Source organism: Callionymus lyra, chromosome 1 (assembly GCF_982586985.1).
Source record: "Callionymus lyra chromosome 1, fCalLyr1.hap1.1, whole genome shotgun sequence".
In the NCBI taxonomy this organism is placed as follows: Eukaryota; Metazoa; Chordata; class Actinopteri; order Syngnathiformes; family Callionymidae; genus Callionymus; species Callionymus lyra.
The window spans coordinates 15,098,407-15,117,911 of NC_141818.1; the positions used below are offsets into that span (position 1 = coordinate 15,098,407).

The 19,505-nt window shown below is 37.4% G+C and overlaps 3 protein-coding genes across 8 annotated transcripts in view; 1 reads left to right on the forward strand and 2 right to left on the reverse strand.

The window, feature by feature from the left end:
- The window catches only part of rtkna (rhotekin a), an 84,430-nt gene extending 80,680 nt beyond the window's left edge, over positions 1–3,750 (reverse strand). The window contains exon 1 of one of the 5 annotated variants that reach the window (XM_087794713.1): positions 3,562–3,750. In XM_087794713.1, the coding sequence (XP_087650839.1) occupies positions 3,562–3,672 (111 nt within the window). In that variant the 5' untranslated portion in view covers positions 3,673–3,750. The remainder of the gene's footprint in view (positions 1–3,561) is intronic. The other 4 variants (XM_087794714.1, XM_087794712.1, XM_087794710.1 and 1 more) reach the window with 4 other exon arrangements.
- A 7,342-nt stretch (positions 3,751–11,092) lies between these two features.
- On the reverse strand, positions 11,093–16,445 carry smn1 (survival of motor neuron 1, telomeric). Its single transcript, XM_087794705.1, has 8 exons — positions 16,313–16,445; positions 13,968–14,039; positions 13,786–13,905; positions 13,364–13,555; positions 13,113–13,289; positions 12,423–12,500; positions 11,415–11,522; positions 11,093–11,349 (listed from the first exon to the last, which is right to left on the reverse strand). Exons 1-8 carry the CDS (start codon positions 16,358–16,360, stop codon positions 11,293–11,295), a joined length of 852 nt encoding a protein of 283 aa, XP_087650831.1. The 5' UTR covers positions 16,361–16,445; the 3' UTR covers positions 11,093–11,292.
- Positions 16,446–16,470: 25 nt separating this feature from the next.
- On the forward strand, positions 16,471–19,181 carry hspb11 (heat shock protein, alpha-crystallin-related, b11). Of its 2 annotated transcripts, none has more exons than XM_087794707.1 (5): positions 16,471–16,674; positions 16,752–16,858; positions 18,547–18,615; positions 18,681–18,724; positions 18,818–19,181. In XM_087794707.1, exons 1-5 carry the CDS (start codon positions 16,583–16,585, stop codon positions 18,908–18,910), a joined length of 405 nt encoding a protein of 134 aa, XP_087650833.1. In that variant the 5' UTR covers positions 16,471–16,582; the 3' UTR covers positions 18,911–19,181. The 2 variants fall into 2 exon arrangements, with proteins under 2 accessions (XP_087650833.1, XP_087650834.1); XM_087794708.1 differs by having other exon boundaries at positions 16,755–16,858.
- Positions 19,182–19,505: the final 324 nt, after the last annotated feature.

Consider the following 19,505-nt stretch of genomic DNA (forward strand, 5'->3'; position numbering starts at 1 on the left):
AATACAACCGCGGTGAAAAGGGAAAGTTGGAGGCACACACTAATGATCCTCCACAAACTATGTCACATCTCCATTGAGGCGCAGAGACTTTTAAAAACCAAAGGAAATAAGGTGGACTTAGTAACGGAGGTTTCTATGGCGAAGGAAAGGCGTATAGACTTTATTTACAGATACAATTAAGACCAGAAACAATTTTAATTTCAATCGTATAAAAAATAGATAACACTAATTAAAATACAAACGCATATTTAAAAACTACATTTTGGCCTTCTAGCCAGTCAAGGAAGGCCTGACGCAATATTAACCAATCAGAAGCAACAAAAGGCGGGTCCATCTGTCATGTTTGAATACGTAACTTTATATAAATTGATAATTAAAACATAACATTTCAATTATGACTCTGTCAGTCAAAGATGACAGGTTTATAATGCTATAAATTAATGATTATCCACAGTCGATGACTAGCATAGATCTAGAGGATGTGGACCAATATCCCACAACATATCACAACAATTCAATATTTTTTAAACTTCATATGTGTGTGAAGAATGCTGATGAGATATGAAATAACCAGTAGCCAATGAAATAAGCTTCTATTTTGGGTTTATATACTTGTGAATCTGACACTGAAAGAGTCAGCGCCTCACCCACCATGAACCTCACAGCACGTCACTGATTAAAATAAATCTCAACTGGATCTCAACACACATTAATAACATGCATTTATCCCATTACTGGGATACGACTTTTAATCATTGACATGATCTTTTTTTCACAGTCAATTAAGTCCAGAAATTGTCTAAATATTTGCTCAACGGCGACGCAAACAAGTCCTCTCTACAGTCCAACTGTGCATCATTAGACTCAACTAGAGACGGGGACGCCATAATTAAAATAATGAGGAACGACTTCCTCATTATGACCTTTATGGTGATTCGTGGAGACAAAAAATTCAACATCTAAAAATACCTGCAGGGTCAGCACAGGGTCAGGCAAAATTGCACCGAAAAAACAAGCAAAGGAGAAGGATGGAGGAAAAAGGAAGGGACGGAATCGATACTTTATCTTTGGCCACTTGCTGTATTGCACCATTAACATTCCCTAAGTATCCTCTTACAGTTTAGTCACCCCTTCCCTCTCTCGCAGACACTTCCACGTTCCACTATTATTGCCAACTTCAAGCGGTGATTACATTTTTAATTAACAACAAAAACACCCCCAAAACATGAGCAGGTTTTCTGGTTTAACGGTCTGGTATCAGAAATTAAACTAATATATAAACAGCCGAGGGCGCGGCAACAACTCTTTTTCTTTCTTTCGGGAGAGAGTGAGAGACAGATCCCTTCTCAAATGAGTATTGAAGAGGACGCTAAGTAAACACCATTAGAGCTTTGATTGGAACTTCCTCTTTAGCCCGTCACCGCCGACTTCAGCGAGAGACTAACTCGGAGCAGATGTTGACAAGGAGAGATTTTTGCACCGGGAAGGAAGAAGGGGAAAGAGTTGCGACTTATTCTACTTGAAGCGAGGATGTCGGCGACGATATTTTCTGTCGTTTCCAGTCACAGAACCACTTGAGCTCTTTTGAGCGACGAATGAGGATGAATCACAGCAGGAGGGCGACTTCCGGATGATGTGAACACGTCACATATGAAAACACATTGTTTCAATATTTTTTCTCTCGATTAAATAAATAATGAAAAATAGCATAAATAGCACATATCGACTCTGGGAAAAAGAAGAAGAAAAAAAAGGAGCGTTTTGGAAAGAGAAAATCCTTACTTTGAAGTGTTGATGTCCTGCAGGGCTCAATTGGTCAAACATATTCCACATTTCTACTTTTTTTGAAGAGTCTATAACTAGCACTTCTTAAACATCTGTAGTTCACTTATGGCTCATGGAACTTCAAACTTTTTGCTTTTCCAACTGAATTTAAACAGAAGTTTCCAGGTAAACTAATAACACATTTGAATCACTTCAAAAAACACAAAAAAAAGTGAAATGATATAGTAAGTTTTAAGTAATAGTTATTTGTAAAGATCCTTTCTAGACCAGGGTCACAACGCGCTTTAACAATCAAAAACAATACACAGTTAAAATATATACTTTAAAAGGCAAAGACACATAAGACAAACACAGGATTTTCGGAAAATTAAGAAAAAGCCTGCACAAATAAAAAGGTCTTAAGATGTTTCTTGGAGGAGTCAGTAGACAAACACAGAGGGAGAGGAAGATCGTTCCAAAGCTTAGGAGCAACAAACTGGAAGGATTTCTCTAGAAACTGGGAGCCAATGAAGAGTTTTAATGATCAGGGAAATGTGAGTTCTTCTACTAGAGCAGGTCAGAATTCTCGCTGCAGAGTTTTGTATTAATTGCCAGCGAGACAGATCAGTCTTGTTTAGACACGAAGATATAAATATATTCATAGCACATTAAATTGGGATTTAATCAATTCTCCTGAGAGCCTAATTGAATGTATAAAAGGGACAAATCTGGCCCCCAGGGTTGGACACATGGCTTCCTAAATGAAAAAAAAATGTACACTTCCTTTAATGTCTTCTCTCCTAAAAAAAAGTTATTATTATTTATAATAATTATATGTAAATAAATTGTATAAACGTTACATTTTTTTTCATTGAACACATATCGTTTCAATTAAATTATGTAATCATGAACATAATGTACAAAAAAACTTTAGAAAGTATGTTCTCCTTGATTTTCTGGAACTCCTGTTGTGTTATCAGTTTAACTTGCCCTTTAAAGTATATACTTTATTGAATATTGTTTTGATTGTTTAAGCGCTTTGTGACCCTGGTCTGGAAAAGCGCTATACAAATAAAAATTATTTACTTACTTAATACTTTATATATTCTTAAATGTCTCTTCTCTTAACACATATATTCACAATAACAAAAACAAAACAAGACACAAAAAAGGGAATTGTACTATTAAATAACTTTGATCTATAGAATAATATCAATAACAATAAAAGTTTGTGTTTATTCCCAGCTATATATTATTACTTGATTATTAAATTAATGCAGGTAAAAATAACCTTCATCAGAAAAACTACATTGACTCAGAGTTGTATGTATTAAAGAGATAAATAAAAAACGAGCCAGTATAAAAGTCAAACGCTGCATCATAAAAGGTGAAGAACAACAACCAGACCGTAATACCATCACATCCAGGAGGTGCATCATGGAAGTTATAACACAACAACAAAAACAACAACAAAAAAAGTGCCATATTTAGGCAAATAACTTAAACACTTGCTGAACAACATCACAGACACTTCCCCGAAGACTCTGGGGGGGAATGTCGGTGAGTTTTGTTTAAAGAGAAAATGCTAAATAGTCTGGAAAAGAAGTCGCAATTAGGAGCTTTAATTTGCGATGAGCAACACCCTCAGGAGTGCAATTACGGTAAAGCGTCGTACAAAGGAATGTGGGAGCACCTTCAGAGCGAGATTAAAACTGTGCCAACCACTTTTTTGGGGGGGAAGATGTAAACAGAAGTGTGTGTGTGTGAAGGATAATCAGACTTTTTTTTTTTCTTTACCTGTGATGTCTTGAGGAAAACGCTCTGTCTGAACTTTCCTCTGCGTATCTCCATTTCAAGGGCAGACCCTCGGGCGACTGTGGCTCTGCTTGTTTGATTCCGGCAAAACATCTCTTGCTTTCTGGAAGCCTCACAGATAGACGAACACTTTAAAGCACGCCAAAAAAAAAGAGGGGAACCCGCTTCTAAAAACGGCCAAAAAAAAAAAAAAGCGAGTCAGGTCCAGAAGGCAGCAGCAGAGCCACTGGCGAAAGTTCCGGGAGCAGTTTTTTTTCAAGCTAGAACCGGAGAATCAAACGTTTCCTCTGATGTTGGAGATTCAACTGGAAGTCATACACACACTTTTTAGTTTCCCTCTGTGCTGTTAGCCTAACACAGCCGCGCGTGTGTGTGTGTGTGTGTGTGGGGACACGGTGACACCCCACGCGGAGACTACTTTTTGTCCTGCCCCCGTTTCCAGAGACCCCTACTGGTGATGACGTAGGCGCACTCGCGACTTCCCTGAAGAGAACACCTTCACTTTTACCTGAAAACTTGAAAAAAGGTGTTGTTTTTTTATATAAAGTAAGAGAAAGAAGTTTATTGTAATAAAAATAATTCATTTTATTTCGGGTTATTTTGTCGGCACTCGCCGAGTTTTTAATGTTTCTTTTTTTGTTCTACGGACAATCTTCTCAATTTCCAAATGTTTATTTAAATGTTATTTATCAAAGCCAAACTTACTTGGGAAGAAAATTCAAACACTTGTTTTATTCCACTTAAGGGTCACAGGGGCAGCAGTTAAAGTGAAGAGACCTGGCTGAATGTCAACAATGAATAAGTTGGAAAGTTTTCCTTGTTTCATCACAACGTTTTCACTTTTATTTTATTAAAACAATGAGAAGTTTAAATAGTACCTTCAGCCTACAAAATGCAGTTACATATATATATATAGAGAGAGAGAGAGAGAGAGAGAGAGAAATTACTTACTTACTTACAAACTCTTGGCATAGTTTCCATCAGGTATCTTTACCAGAGCCCCCGCAACCTATTTCTTCAGATTATTATGTATTGATTTATAATTAATTAAAATAAAAATAATAATTGAAAAACAAATGTTTCCAAAATGTCTGAGAAATATACATGCCTGTATACAAATACATGTTTCCAGTTCAGAATACAGCATTTTTGTGATTTATTTAAGTTTATTAAAAGTAAAGTTTCATGTAACATTGTCCACCGTGAAAAAGATATAAAGAAAGTTGTGCAATTCCACTTGAGTTAGAAAGTAAGAAATGTATTCCATGTTGTCCATGAAGAGTCAGATTAGGGGATTGATCAGCAATATTTTTATTGTGGGATGTATTGAGGAAGCTTCGCTGCTGATTTAGAATTTACTGAGAGTCACAAAATCTGTAAGTAAGTAAGTAAGTAAGGTTATTTGTAAAGTGCCTTTCAAGACCAGGGTCACAAAGTGATGTGAGTTCTTCTACTAGAGCGGGTCAGAATTCTAGCTGCAGAGTTATCTTAATACCTGAAAAAAAAAACTTAAAAGCAAACTTGCGACTGAATCAAAAAGTCAAGAGGCGTTGAGAAAATATTTCATATATACAGGGTATCGCAAAATTTGACATAATTTCGTAGTAGTAGGCAATTACTTTACAAAAAAAAAAAAATCAATATCAATATATTATATATAAGGTTTTAGAATACGCTTACCCAAGACTGTGTGTACTATGTGCAAAATTAGGAAAAACTTCAAACAAAATTAAACTTGCTAAAAAGAATGTAAGAAAGTATCTGGTAGAAAATCATCAACTTCAAAAGAGAAAATCGAAAAGTTAGTAAATAAAAGAAAAGCGCTATCTAAACCCAAAGAAGTCTGTAAGGAGAACAAGTTTGGAAACAACAAGGAAAATGAAAATTTGCCATATCTTGAGAGAACGATTGGAAATGAAACCCCATCGTGATAATTAAAACCATCAATCATTCTGTCTAGAATTGAATACACTTTTAAATATTCATATTCCAAGATGCAGTTTGACTTTTCTTGTAACCTGCCTGGCTCAATCCAAAAACAGATTAAAATTAATATATTAAATAGAAATCCTTGATTAGTTTCTATACATTCCGTGATCATTTATAGAATTTCCAAAGAAAAATAGCCTTTGAATTTATATACAGGTCACAGTACAGATTGGAGTCCAGTAGGATCTGGAATCCTACTAGTACAGATTGGAATTCTGCTACTGAACTGGGATCTTAATATTGATATGGGTTAGGGTTACATGTTGATGTAATCCGAATTTCTTCTACTGGAATTGGAGATTGTCCTGGTAGAATTCCCATTTGTCCTAGGACAGATTGGAATTCCAATATTCAGATCCCACTGCAGTAGTAGGATTCCAATCTCTTCTAGTAGAGATTAGAATTCACTAGTAGAATCTGGAATCCTCCTAGGAAAGATTGAAATTCCAATATTCAGATCCCAGTTCAGTAATAGAGATTGGAATTCCAATCTGTACCAGTCGGATTCCAGATCCTACTGGATTCCAAGCTGTACTTTGACATATACATACTGTACATACAGCAGAAGTAAGCCAGTGTGAAGTCATCCGGAGCAATAGCAAGATCAGGAAGAACATGAGAAATTAGAGAAATACTAGGGGCTTAAAGAATAGTTAGGGAAAGCATAGAAGGTGAAGGTAACATAACGGCTGGTAGTCACTGGAGCATTGACCCATACGCTGGAGAAGTGGCTCCACTTTTAACAGCTGGAGATCCTGCAGGTTGTAGAACGCAGAAGATCACTGTTAATATTAGGTACTTCTCATCTGCACTTTGACTGAAGCGAATGATGTAAAAAGTTATTCCACCTGGTATAGGGGGGAGCACACAGAAGCATTAGGTCTTCAGGCGGACATTTATCTTCACTGACATCCAGGTCGTCACTCTAATAGCTTCATCAATGATCTCTCATTTGAATGATGTACGACATGGCAGCTCGTCACATCACGCTTCTGCCAATAGAATTAATCTGTCACTCGCAGAAGAATTATTCATATTTCTCAAGTCCCACATCGACTTTCTCTGACAACTCTAGCGGAGAGAAAGGAAATGTATGTCTGGGGGGGGAGGAAGAGGGTCTTAATGGGATGACATGATGCTGCAGAGCAAAACAGAAGTAAATAAATGTATTGTCAGAGAGACTGACGACGATCAATCATTAAAAAGTGTGTTTACATTAAAACTAGTTTTCTTTACAAATCATTATGAGATAATTTTTATATCCTTTTTAAATAAAAATATATTAATTTCGATGAAAATACTGGCCTTTGATAAAGTTGAAAAGAAAACAGATAAGGATATAAAAAGGGAGAAAAGTAACGACTAGAAGCGAGATTATGATCAAATATTTAAATATAAAAAACAACTTAATGGCAGCAGATACAAGAGGTAGAATACTATTAAACAAAATACAAAATAAAACAAGTAAAAATAATTTAAATAAATATATTAATTGTGGGAACTAGTGATGGGCAAATTAAGTTTCATGAAGCAGTGTCTTGCGTAGTCAGTAGTTGGCGCTATTAGTTTAAAAATAATATGATTTTTCATTAGAACGGTTGTTAAAAAACAAAAAAAAAATAGTGCAGAGACCGCCATCTACTGGACTCTGAAAACAATGACACTGCTTCATGGAGCATCATCAGACCATCACTAGTGGGAACCTTCAAATGTTAAACAATCATAGAAAAATCATGATTGTATTCTTGATTTAAAATTCTATATATGTGTGTGAAAAAACAACATAACTCTAATACAGTATATACTGTATAACTTGGGGGAAAAAACATTTTCATAAATCACTTATTTGACTAACTTTGGTCTGTTAATATTGGGATTATAACCCTCAACAAATTAGTTAAAAATGTAATTTGATTCAGTTTTCATATAAGAAATGTTAAAAGTATATTAAAAAAATTTCAGAACTTTTAAAAAATCAGTAGTCATCAAAAACAAGAGAGAAAGTTTCACCCTGACCACTTTGTGCAGGTCAGCGTTACACAATACCAGAAAGGTCAGTCTCTCCAGAGGCAGGGAACTACAGGGGGCTTAGTCTTTGCCTTTAAGATCCAACTTCAATTTACGAGCATCAGGATTCAGCAGGAATGTAAATCCAGGTCTGTCGTGGACTTTGCTGGACCTGCTGGGTGTGGAATTCTGGGAGGTCAGAAGTTCAGAGAAGATCAGACCTTCTCATGAGGAGGCTGGAGCCCGACACCCAAAACACAGCTCGGTGTGGAGTCCAGGAGAAGGACACTTTATCCAGGGGCTTTACCTTACGTCACCGCTCCAACCTCCCGGTCATGAAATATTAATGTCGAGCATTCCAGCCCAACAAAAGAGCATCGTTTCTATTTTTTTCTGAGATACGTTTCTTGTTACTTTAAAAGAAAAGAAAAGCTGATCATGTCAGGACTTCCATCTTTAAAAAGGCTTCCATTTAAGAAGGGATGAGGAGGAGAATAGATAAAAGTATCTGTCACATCAAGGCACATCTTTCAGATCCTAAACCAATGCAGACGTCAAATATTCTTTTTTTCCCTCTTCTTAGATGTGAAATATTGGATTTGAGTAGGAGAGTAGCACGTTTGGATTTCTTGGATATTACTGAATCAATCTATGATAATTTATTTAAATGATAATTCCTGTTTCAATGGCATTCTAGTCAGAAGTGATATCGTCTTTTTGTCCTATTGTACTCATAAGAAAAACATATTAAGTTAATTTACTTGAAAATAAATCTGGCTTTTAAAATAAATACTTAGTAATGATTATTAAATGTCTTATTGTATCCAGTTTTCCTTATGTACATCTGAAATTATTTTCTACGATATCCTTATTGATCCTTTGTTCATGTACTCTTTAACAGTTTGAACAGGGACAAGGTCATACAAATATTTTCTTTCTTTTTTTATTTTAATTTTTGGAAACCACAAAGTAAAAAAGAAAATAAAAAAAATTATACTACTATTTACCAATGTTAAAAAATGGCATTTTGTTAAGGGGTGTGTATTGTCAAGATACATATCACAATACAGGGACAACGATTTGATATCATTTGATACTGAAGTAACAAAGATATATATGTAATATTGTCGATTACTTGACTCTGGTGACTCTTGATGAAGTCGTAACTACTTTCATTGGTTTTGAAACAGAAATATGTCCAAACATCGGCGTTAAGAGCTGTTTGAGGCGACTGTATCCTCTCGTCCTCAGTCATCTCAGGGATGCCGCGGGATTTTATTGTTCCTTTAGCTGTGGAGGATGTAACGGCGTTAATATTTGTATGTTAATTATAAATAAGAATACACATTTTTAAACAGTAATGATTTGAGACCAAAAAATAAATAAAAAAATACACAGTGTTGTTGAATATCGCTGAAGTTCGAGGAAAAAATATAGCAGTGTTATGGTGATATGGCTGTCAAAGCGCTTTGTGACCCTGGTCTAGAAAGGCGCTATATAAATAGAGATTATTATTATTATTATTATTATTATCTGAGGTTGGGGACACCCTGGACAGCTCGCCAAGCTATTACTATTCAAGAAAACACTTGCGAACATTTACCAATAAAGATGAGGTATAGGTACTATTGCAAAATGGTTACAAGTTCAATATGAATTATTAACTTCTTTCTTTAGGGTCTATCATGAAGCCACGCCTCCAATAGTGTGCTTCAAGAACATCCGACTGAAGAGTAGGGGGCGGGACAAATGGAAGTTTGAATGGAGATATATATATATACTGTATATCGTCATTTAGTTACTTCAGTGAGTCACAAGACGAGTGGTTTCAAACTCAATCACACATGGAGGCTAAAATAAGTACGAGTTTGATTGCGATAATGTCTTTTCATTCTCTGAAGCTCAATCCACACTAACTACCTCAGCGTTCATTAAAGGCTGCCTTTCAAATTCCCGTGCTTGGATGTGATTTTTACTCAAACTTGAAAGTCTTGATATAATCGATGTAGATAATATCTCTTTATGTGAAACAATATGAATCCACTAGGCTTTCATTCAACCATAGGGGCCTCAAGTTCGGCACTGGAACAATCAACGATATCAATACGGATCTTTATTCTTAGCATGGAAAGTGACAATTTCAAGTTTTTTTTCCAACTGCACTATTTTCAGCGTGACATCACATTTGAGAGCATCGGTTGTGCTCAAGTGTAAATAGGTTATCGACGTACAGTCCTGGGTGTTCGTCTCTGGTGACAGCAGGGATCTGCTCTCCACCCTCCTGACTTTCGGGGAACCGAACAGCAAACAAACACTCAATTCCTTGAAAGGCATTTATTCTCTCACGTATGTTCAATGATTGTAGCCCCCCCCCCACTCTCTCGCTCTCCCTCGTCCCTCTAATCTCCCCCCCAGAGTATCTTATTTAAAGGATGTTTGTTGATGTCAGGAGCCGCAGTAAATAGCTGGGGGCGCTGCAGCACCGAGATCTAACTTGGATGTCTGCTCGGGAAAAAAAGGCAGTTTATGTTTACACGCCTCGCGACGCTTTGGTCAGTAGGGGGTCGGTGGTCACCGAGGGGTCTGACCCTACATCCACCCCCTCGGGGGCAGCTGGATGAGCGGAGGAGCTTATACGCCAGCTCCGCCATGGCTGATTTTCAGAAAACCATCTGCGAGGGGAAGATAGGTTTATCGCTTCTTCATTTATTTCCCTTCATGTACATTCCTCGTTCCTTTAATCTCCATTTCAGGAAGAAAAACAAGGAGGTTTGAGACTTTCTTCCCTCGACAAAGAGGCTGTTGAGAATCACGCAGCAGCAGGAGGACAAACACATGGGTTTCAAAAAACAGGAGTCAATTATCCTCTTTATAACAAAATGCCATTGTTCCACTCCCTCACATACATGCTAGAACACCAGCAGAGTGGGTGTCGGGGAGATCACCACAGGAAATATAGGGAATCTGTCCAGCATCCAGAGCTAAGGAGCTCAGGGCTCAGCACGAAGGGAGAAGCTTTCTCAGGCTGCAATTATATGTGGGTTTCTCGTATAAACTCCTTCTCGCTAACGTAACTACATCCTTTTTTATTTTTTTTATTTAATCTGACGAGTTCTCGGGTCAGAGGGAATATCTACACAATAACACAATCCCATTAGGGTTCCCTTTACTGCTGATGAAGCTTCGTCACATCGGAAAGCTGCATGTATGCTTTTTCTGCATCAATATATTTACAGTGCTTCGGATGAAAGTGCCCGCTATGATGAATGTGTATCGGCTGGTGGACGAGTCAACATCTCTGGGAATATAAAAAAAAAGTGGCTGCTTCAAAGTCACAGATTCAGCTGGAAGGGAAACACCACAGGGACCAGAGCCTGACTCGAGTCTGGCTGGGAATCAAAATTGCTAGCATGCCGCGAGACCTGCGTCTTCTGACTCATACGGTGACCGTTTGCCAGACTATCTGTGGGCACAGAAGACAAACCCGAGAGGGTGAATGAAGAAGACTTTACGCAGGTTCAGGTTTACAAAAGGGAACAACCACTGACTGAGCTCGGATAGCGTTTATTTATCTATTTACAAAAAGAATACAAAACCAGCTCAGACATGTTCTACGTAAACTCATTTAGAGACAAGGACGGCGGGTCAGGCACATCGGGGAGGGAGTAGGCGGTCTGCAGCTGGAGGCGACACCCTGGGGAGCCGAGACCGTCTTCTTCACTTGTGGTGATGTTTCGACAACTTGCTCGCTTCTTTCCGACCTTGTTTCAATCCCTGCCCCGACAGAAAGCAGGTGAGCCGCTGAGCAAGTTAAGGTAATGACGGTGGTGTGAACATACCAGGTAGTATCCGGTGTGATATCCACTCATGTACCAGGAGATGAGCATGCTTCCGAGCGCCTCGTCGTCCACGGTGTCGGGGCTCATCGGGGGCGGAGGAGGAATCATCTGAAGGACGAAATCATTGTCACTGACAAAAATCCTCAAGATATTCCAACAATTCACACACGGGAGTGAACAACGTCAAGCATCATCACTGGAGAGCCTCACGGTGGGGCTTTAAAAGTCATTATTGTAACTCTTCAAGCTTGACAAGATTCACAGCCTTTTGCTAGCGCCTCAATTGATTGTAACCCGCCTGACAAAAAAAACAACTAACTTTAGTGCAATGACAATGTTATTGTAGTAATAAACATAGTTTTATCCATCTATCCATCCATCTATCCATCCATCCATCCATCCATCTATCGATCACTTTATCACAATGAGATTCTTCAGTTTATAGAAATTCTCTCTACTGAATACTTTTGATTAAAAGGTTATGTTTCACACATTCATACATCCTGGGAATAATTGTTGACTCATGACATCATTTTAACTTCTGTTATTCTGATGGTGAACGGTGAATCAGCCGTTAAAGTCAGTGAATCTCTCGTTTTCACTTGTGTTGTCGGAGACGACTTGTTGTTGTCAATTGGGTTCTGACTGAATTTTAACCATGTCCGTCATGTTGCATTTTATGGTTTGTAGGTTTTTAAACTTCAGCCGGACATAAACCTGTTTCTTTGTAATGACTAATTCTCTAATTGATGTTGTACAATTTTAATTAAATCAATCTTTAGACCCATCTAAACGGTTTTGAATTCAGTGTCTTTAAGTCAACATTAAAATTTCGATTATAGTCCAGAAAATAAATTTTTCAGCATTACTTCTTTCCCAATAGGCTCTAATAATCCTTTCACCCCTTGCTGGCATCTCAAGCAAAGGTACTAACCCCGGCCTTCGGGGGGCAGTCTTGTCCTCCTAACACCGAGATAAACGCGCCGTAAAATCATTAAAACTACTCACTGGTGGACCAAAGGGCAACATGCCAGGATGCCAGGGCGGGGGCAGAGGTCCATGACCCCCAGGCTGTTTCCTTCCATCCTTACAGAGTCAAAAAAAGGCAAAAGTCAGTCAAATTAGCGATTTACAAAACTTTCTGGTCCAAGAGAAGATTGATTTATGACTAAAATCCTTCAAATAAAATAACGCGAGTGCATCGAGAGGGCAATTCTTTATTTCAACAGCGTGGGTAAACAAACTGTAGAAAGATTCAAGACCATAACTTTCACTCTTCTGCACTTCAAGCCTCCTTTACTCTTATTACACCTTCATGATTTCACAGCCATTAATTTATGTAGCGCGTCTGGATCTAGCGACTGGAAGCCAATAAAAGGAATCCAGCAAAAAAAAAGCTTCGATCACGCACAATTTCAGCGATAGTCTTGAATAAAAAGTTGCTTTTATGGTCCAATTTTATGTATTCTTGCAAAAACGTACAAGTCAGCAACTTTATTACAGTACAATTTTTATTTTAATATCAAGTCTATAATGTATGGTTGTTATTCATTGAAAATGTTAACTGCTAGGTCTGTAACCAGTAACTTAAATGTCAGTATTCTAACAGTAAGACAACATGTACACTTGCCCCATCATCAAGCTTCAACTTCAATTAATACATCCAAAATGCAGAAATAAATTCAGTACTTTTCTTACCTTTTTAAAAGTCGGCATTGGGGGAGGACCAGCTGGGAAACCAGGGAAAGCAGGGGGCCACATAGTAGGTGGCGCTCTTTGGGGTTTGTGTTTTTGACTTTTACTATGTGGCTGTTTGTTCTGTTTGGGCGTCGTTGAACGGTCACTCTCTTCCGTGGAAGATTCCACCTCATTGACCTGATTTGACAAATGTTACAATTTTAGATTAAATTAAACATCTAATTGAGAAGTATAGGTTTTAAAACACTCACTTTAGTTTTGGAGTCATCTTCCGCCTCCGATACGTCCGACAGTAAATCCTCAAGTTTGTGCTCCTCCTCGTTGCCGTAGTCTCTATAGAGAACAACACATGTTCTCCTCTTCTCGTCTATTGAAGAGATGATGGCCGTGTACAACTGGCCATCCTGAGACCAGTAGGCACTGCAGCTATCTCCGACTTCCCACTGCAACACACTTTGTGTAAATCTACTTGCCAATAAGAAAATGTGTCACGTGCACAAACAACGTAACCATTGTGAGGTCTTAGTTACCACGATACCAAGACAGGATTTTTTTTTTTAATGATCCCACACAAAATAGTTTAGAGTTACTTTTAAATAGGATCAGAGACAAATGTCAAGTGTCACTTATACTTCTATAAATCACAAATAATTTGACATGACAGCATCCACACCTCTTTATTTGCAGGTGCATTTGCCCTCTTCCTGCTGTCACTCTTCTTGTTATTTTTGCGTTTCTTTCCAGGGTCCGACTTCTTGGCCGATTGTGGCTCCTCTTCCCCTTTAAGAGCCGTCTGCAGAGAAAAATACATATTTGATATAATAACAAGCCATTTCCAGTCAACTCGATAGTTACCTTGAATGATGCGACGGCTTTGTCGTAAGCCTTTATCAAAGCGGTATCGTCCCATATATCTGAATCGTCACTCTGTAAAATACAAGAGGAGACACATTGGATTTTAATGCCAGTAGTAAAAAATCTTGACAACTTGCTGCGGAGAGAAAAACGCATCAATGAGCCACTGCCTCTTAAGAGGAGGTAAATTGTCAAGCCCAGCTTCACTCACAATCCTTGGGTGAGTGCCCACGCGTGGCAGTAAAGGATGACACTAATGGAGGTAATCTCAAATCACCCTTGGTGCTGAAAGATCAAGCGTTAATTTGAATCTTTGCATCTGTCCACTCAGAGGCGGTCGTATCCACATAAGATCTTTGTCTTATAGCCACTTAGTCCACGCAAATCAAACATCTTGTTTTACACCAGATCCCCAAGTAAGAAAATCTGAGATCACCCAGTTTCTCTCATCTTTTTATCTCAAAAGTTGTCAATTTAGAACAACAACAACAGATTATTGCTCATTTGGTGCAATAATCATCTTGTTGAGATGTTGTCTCATCTGTTGAGCTCATTGGAAATATTGACACACAATCTTCAGCTACTCCTTCACTGTAATTGGTGCGTGTGTGTTCATGAGAAAGTAAACAAGGTTGCAGTCTTGCTTGTGTTGATGGCAAATGTGTGCTATTGAGTGAAACAATGCTTGTTGCAAAACAAACAAAAAACACATGATGGCCACTTATACTCATATTGATAACAGCTCAACCCTGTTATCGGACGAAAATAAATTGTCAACATGCTTATGCTTTTATTTGTGCAGGCTTTTACTTGATTTTCTGTGACTCCTGTGTTTGCCTTATGTGTCTTGATCATTTAAAGTATATATTTTAACTGCAAGTAAGTAAGTAATATTTGTAGAGCGCTTTTCTAGACCAGAGTCACAAAGCGCTTTAACAATTAAAACAATATCCAATAAAATATATTTTTAAAAGGTATTGTTTTGATTGTTAAAGCGATTTGTGATCCTGGTCTAGAAAGGCGCTTTACAAATAACTATTACTTACTTAAGTTTACACCACACAGAAGCCTGGAATGTATATTAAATCGTTTTTTATTATCTTCAGTTGATCCATTTCGATTGCATAAATAGATCCATATTTTTCCTTAAAAATAAAAAAAAATAAAAAAAATAAAACAATAGGCTGTTAGAGATCGGAACTTTGTGTTAACAGGCCCTGTATCTCCCTAATATAAACATAGATTGTACATATGAATATGTCTCTCAAACACACCAATAAAAGTTAAAGGGCACTCAAAAATGTCAAAAGTTAAAATTGGGATACTGATTTGGACTGGGAACAAAATAAAAGCAAAAACATTAAATAATTGGACTTCCTTTCCCACCAAACTATTTTGATATAGATATTTAATATCCTTTTATTTTGAGCTTCCATTTTAACTTTATTTGGTGAGAAGTGAGCAAAAGTGAGTTAAAGTTATAACCTTGTCCAAGATGCATCTGTCATCTTGATCTATCATGTTATCATGGGATGTAACTGTGCTAAACGTGGTGCAGGCGGTAAAGGAAAGGTAAGGTAAAACTTACCTGTCAATATAAAATAAATACAGAACAAAATCATTGCACACTTATAGTTACATACTTTCTTAACAGGAATATGACAAGTGCAGAGATTTCTAATGAGATTATTTTATGAAGTTTTATTTTATCCTTATTTTATATACGTGGTTAAACCCTATTCAAATACCTGCTGAAAATGTATGTGAGGTAATAATATTGTCATTTTTTAAGGATTGTACACGTTTCATGGAACTTTCCACAGTAAATAATACATTTAAAATTACAGACTTTTTAAACAAGAATTTGAAGACAAGGTTTTGTCAACTTGACACGGAAATATGAACATCTAAATAAATATTGCAAACGCTTGTTTAGCAGTTTTTGAGGCCATTTTAAATACAGGAAATGTGACTATAAGAATCAAATATATTCATCTGCAGTATAGACTGCTCAACAACAAGTTACCAATTGCTTTTGATATATTAATTAGATAAACGTTTATTTTTTTTAGAACCCAGGCGATAGTGGAAATGCAGAAATGCAGTTTTCCTCCTTTCCCCCTTTATTATAATGCTTGATCTGCCTTACATTTCATACATGTACAGGTTGTACTGACTAAAGAGCCAAATATGCGTTTATATGGGGGTTAACTTGAGCAAAGTATAGTTGAGTGTTGACATGTAGCATCATTAGCACACTCTGCTAACACTCCACTTTGCTTTGCTACAACATAAAAGTCGCTTTTTACCTTCTTAAAAACATTATAAGAAGAGATGCGACTCACCTGTCCTGCTCCACGCGCGAACAGCACGTCTTTACAGCCATTCGCCATGAAGAAATCTATCTTTTTTTGGAAAAGTAAGCACTATAGACAGACGCCAACATGCGCACGGGATACGTGACGTTGTGGGCGCTAGATGATGACGTCTTAAATCCGCACCGGAACGGTTGGCTTGGCAACGAGATGACCACAGTGGAAGCAGGAACTACAGTTACTGATGCGTTTTCGTCAATAGAAGACAGGTAAAGTTGGCGAAATAATCTTTTTTTGAGCATGTTAGAGTCTGCGCTCGCTTCCCTGGGGGCCAAGGTGGTTGTGACTTCCTCATGTGACGAAGATCATCCTCCTGAAAACATCATCGACGGGTGAGATCCTGCTTCATCGCTACACGTGTCAAAGTGTGCATCTTACCGCAGTGTTTGTTTGACCTCGTGTGACACAGAAGTAGTCAAACATTCTGGATGTCCACCGGGCTTTTTCCTCAAGAGTTCATCATTCGTTTGGCCGAACCGACGAGTGTCACTAAGGTGGTCGTGGACAGTTACAACGGTATGTTCTGTTTCTTCTAAAACAATTGAACCTCTCAGCACCTCATTTTCTATTTGATCAACACATTTAGATGTTTTTATAACTTTAACAACAATAAAATATACCTTAATAGAATTCAGTTAATAGAATTCAGTTAAGTGTTTACCAATAGTTAAACTCCAAACATGATAGTAGCATAATACTTCTTAATTCTTATATGTATTTAGTATTGTTTTGATTGTTTAAGCGCTTTGTGACTCTGGTCTAGAAAAGCGCTATAAAAATAAATATTACTTACTTAAAAAAATGTTTTTCAGGTGGCGTGATTCTTATTTCAGCATCACTAAAATGTCGACAGTTAGATTAGAACAGACACAGTGCTTTGTGACGCTGGTCTAGAAAGGCACTTTACAAATGACCTTTACTTACTTACTAACACCACCTTAAAATCAGAAACTTTTGCTGCTGTTGTAAACACAACATAGTGATTAATCTGCAGATCTCTATATTTTAGGACTTTGGGGAAAAACCCAATAATGAATCACAAAAAATTATGAAATAAAGTCCAAACACAGGTTTGTTCCAACATATGAGATAAACTAACCACTACTACTCTTGGCTGCACAGAGTAAACTATTTTAATTAGCAACAAAGTCTATATGTGTTAATAAAAAAAAAAGGACTGATACAGCTCTGCATTGGCAAGCACCTGGCCCAGAAGGCTACAAGAAATATGTAACCTCAAGGTTCACAAGTTCCAGTTTTACTCTGTGAATCCTGAAGTGGTTTCTTTCAAGTGTTCAAGACACAATAAACAGATCAAATCTAGGTCCTGTCGTTCTACTCAACTGTTTAACCTCCTCACAAGTTACTCCTGAATGATGCATCCGGGCTCTCTGGTGCTACCGAAGACATTCTGGACTCTCAGACCATTGTAACACGAGCAAGGGTTGACCGTGAACAGCTCATGAAAACATGTCCATGAGTTTTGTTGGCTTTTCTGAAGCCAGACACCTATATCAGCTGTGGCTGCGTCCAAACACTCAAACTACTCATCAGCTCTAAGTGTCCAAAATAATTCAACTTGTGACTTCTTCTGTAGACAAACGATGACAATAACCCAAAACTTAATAATGCAAAGATTTGAAGAATGTTATATTCAGGGTTAAATATACATCTAAATGTGCGTACAATATTTATGTGAATAGATCAGATGAAAAATACATATTGAAAGGTCACTTTTCCAATTAGAAGAACAAAAGGGAATCATTAGAGAGTCTTCAAAGCCGTGTGTTTTCTCACCCTGTGTCAATTAGAGTCCAAAGTAATTGACACCATTGTGAAAATTCAGTCTAATTAAAAGCCTCTAGACATTCTTTGAAATTTCATTAATTCTCTGTCTACTGTTTATCCAAATAGGACCAGTGGAAATTTTACATTATTTTTCGTCACAGATTTATTAAAAAAAAATATATCAAGACTACATCGTACAAATAATTGATTAACTAAGTCAAGATAATTGCAGTGTTAAAAATTATGACATTATTAACACTGCAGTGTTAAAAACGTCAAGTTTTCTTACCTCCGTTTTTATAACATCCCAAACAGCATCTTCTAAAGTGACATTTTACCTGTGATATAACAGGATGTAGGAAAGGCTGAAGTCATATGTCTCTATCTATTGTTCATTTGTTCATTTGTTATTTCAGTGAAACATCTCAAAGTAGAAACAAACGCATCGCAAAATGCGTCCAACTTTAAGCTTGCTGCAGAGAAAGGTATGAGTCATTGTCTGTCATTGGTCTGTCTGGTTTTAATCGCTCACATTTCTTTTTATTCGCAGAGTTTGATCAGACAGAAGGACACCTCCAGTCAAACACCATCACAGTAAGATAAAGAACCCACTTCAAAGACATTTTTATCTACTCCATTTAAAGTAGAAGCTAGAAGCCCATCGTTTTTGTTTTTTATTATTCCCAGATAAATGGAACCAATGCCACCCACCTCCGCTTCATCATCACGTCAGGATATGACCACTTTGTCTCCGTGCACAGAGTCAACATACAGATATGAAACCAGAAGACACTGGCTGTGAGGTTATGTGATCATTTCACAGATTATAAGAAAAACAGAATGGAGTTCAACAAATTTTAACTCATTTGTATGAAGCTGTTGTCGTGTGTAAATAACTCATAACTTTCTACAATCATTTCATTCATTCATGGAGTTGACGAAACATCGACTAAAGTGTATAAAATCTCTACTTTCAGTGTTCAAAATATAGACGCACAAACATATATGCTTGAGTAATGTTACAGTTTTTGATAAAGATGATTCAAACAGTGTTTGCAGCCCAATTTTTTTTCGATAAAATGGAAAATATTTGGGCAAGTTGAAGCGATCCCTTTTAGCACTCTGAAATAGTGGATGCAATAACATCAATTCAAGTTTGTTGTCTAGCTTTTTGACACGTACTCCGTCTCTCTGTGTCTGCAGTCAAAGCAGATTGTTAGTGTGTCACAATGGCGACGCAACTCACTTCTTCGCTTCTAAATGAAGGCACTGTTGTCTAAGAATGTCTGTCAAGGAAAAAGAACTGATAATTGCAGATGTGACAGTTGGTGTTTATGTGGATTACCGCGAGAGGCAAAAACTGAACATGCTATTT

What these genes read in the sequence shown, in the direction of transcription:
- smn1 (XM_087794705.1), bottom strand. Translation starts at nt 16,360, where the DNA reads ATGGCGAATGGCTGTAAAGACGTGCTGTTCGCGCGTGGAGCAGGACAG. An exon ending in TCGCGCGTGGAGCAGGACAG is followed by an intron (nt 14,040 to 16,312) that starts GTGAGTCGCATC and finishes TGTATTTTACAG; the next exon opens with AGTGACGATTCAGATATATG. An exon ending in TGTTGCCCTTTGGTCCACCA is followed by an intron (nt 11,523 to 12,422) that starts GTGAGTAGTTTT and finishes TTCGTCCTTCAG; the next exon opens with ATGATTCCTCCTCCGCCCCC.
- hspb11 (XM_087794707.1), top strand. Translation starts at nt 16,583, where the DNA reads ATGTTAGAGTCTGCGCTCGCTTCCCTGGGGGCCAAGGTGGTTGTGACT. An exon ending in CCTGAAAACATCATCGACGG is followed by an intron (nt 16,675 to 16,751) that starts GTGAGATCCTGC and finishes CGTGTGACACAG; the next exon opens with AAGTAGTCAAACATTCTGGA. An exon ending in TCCAGTCAAACACCATCACA is followed by an intron (nt 18,725 to 18,817) that starts GTAAGATAAAGA and finishes TATTATTCCCAG; the next exon opens with ATAAATGGAACCAATGCCAC.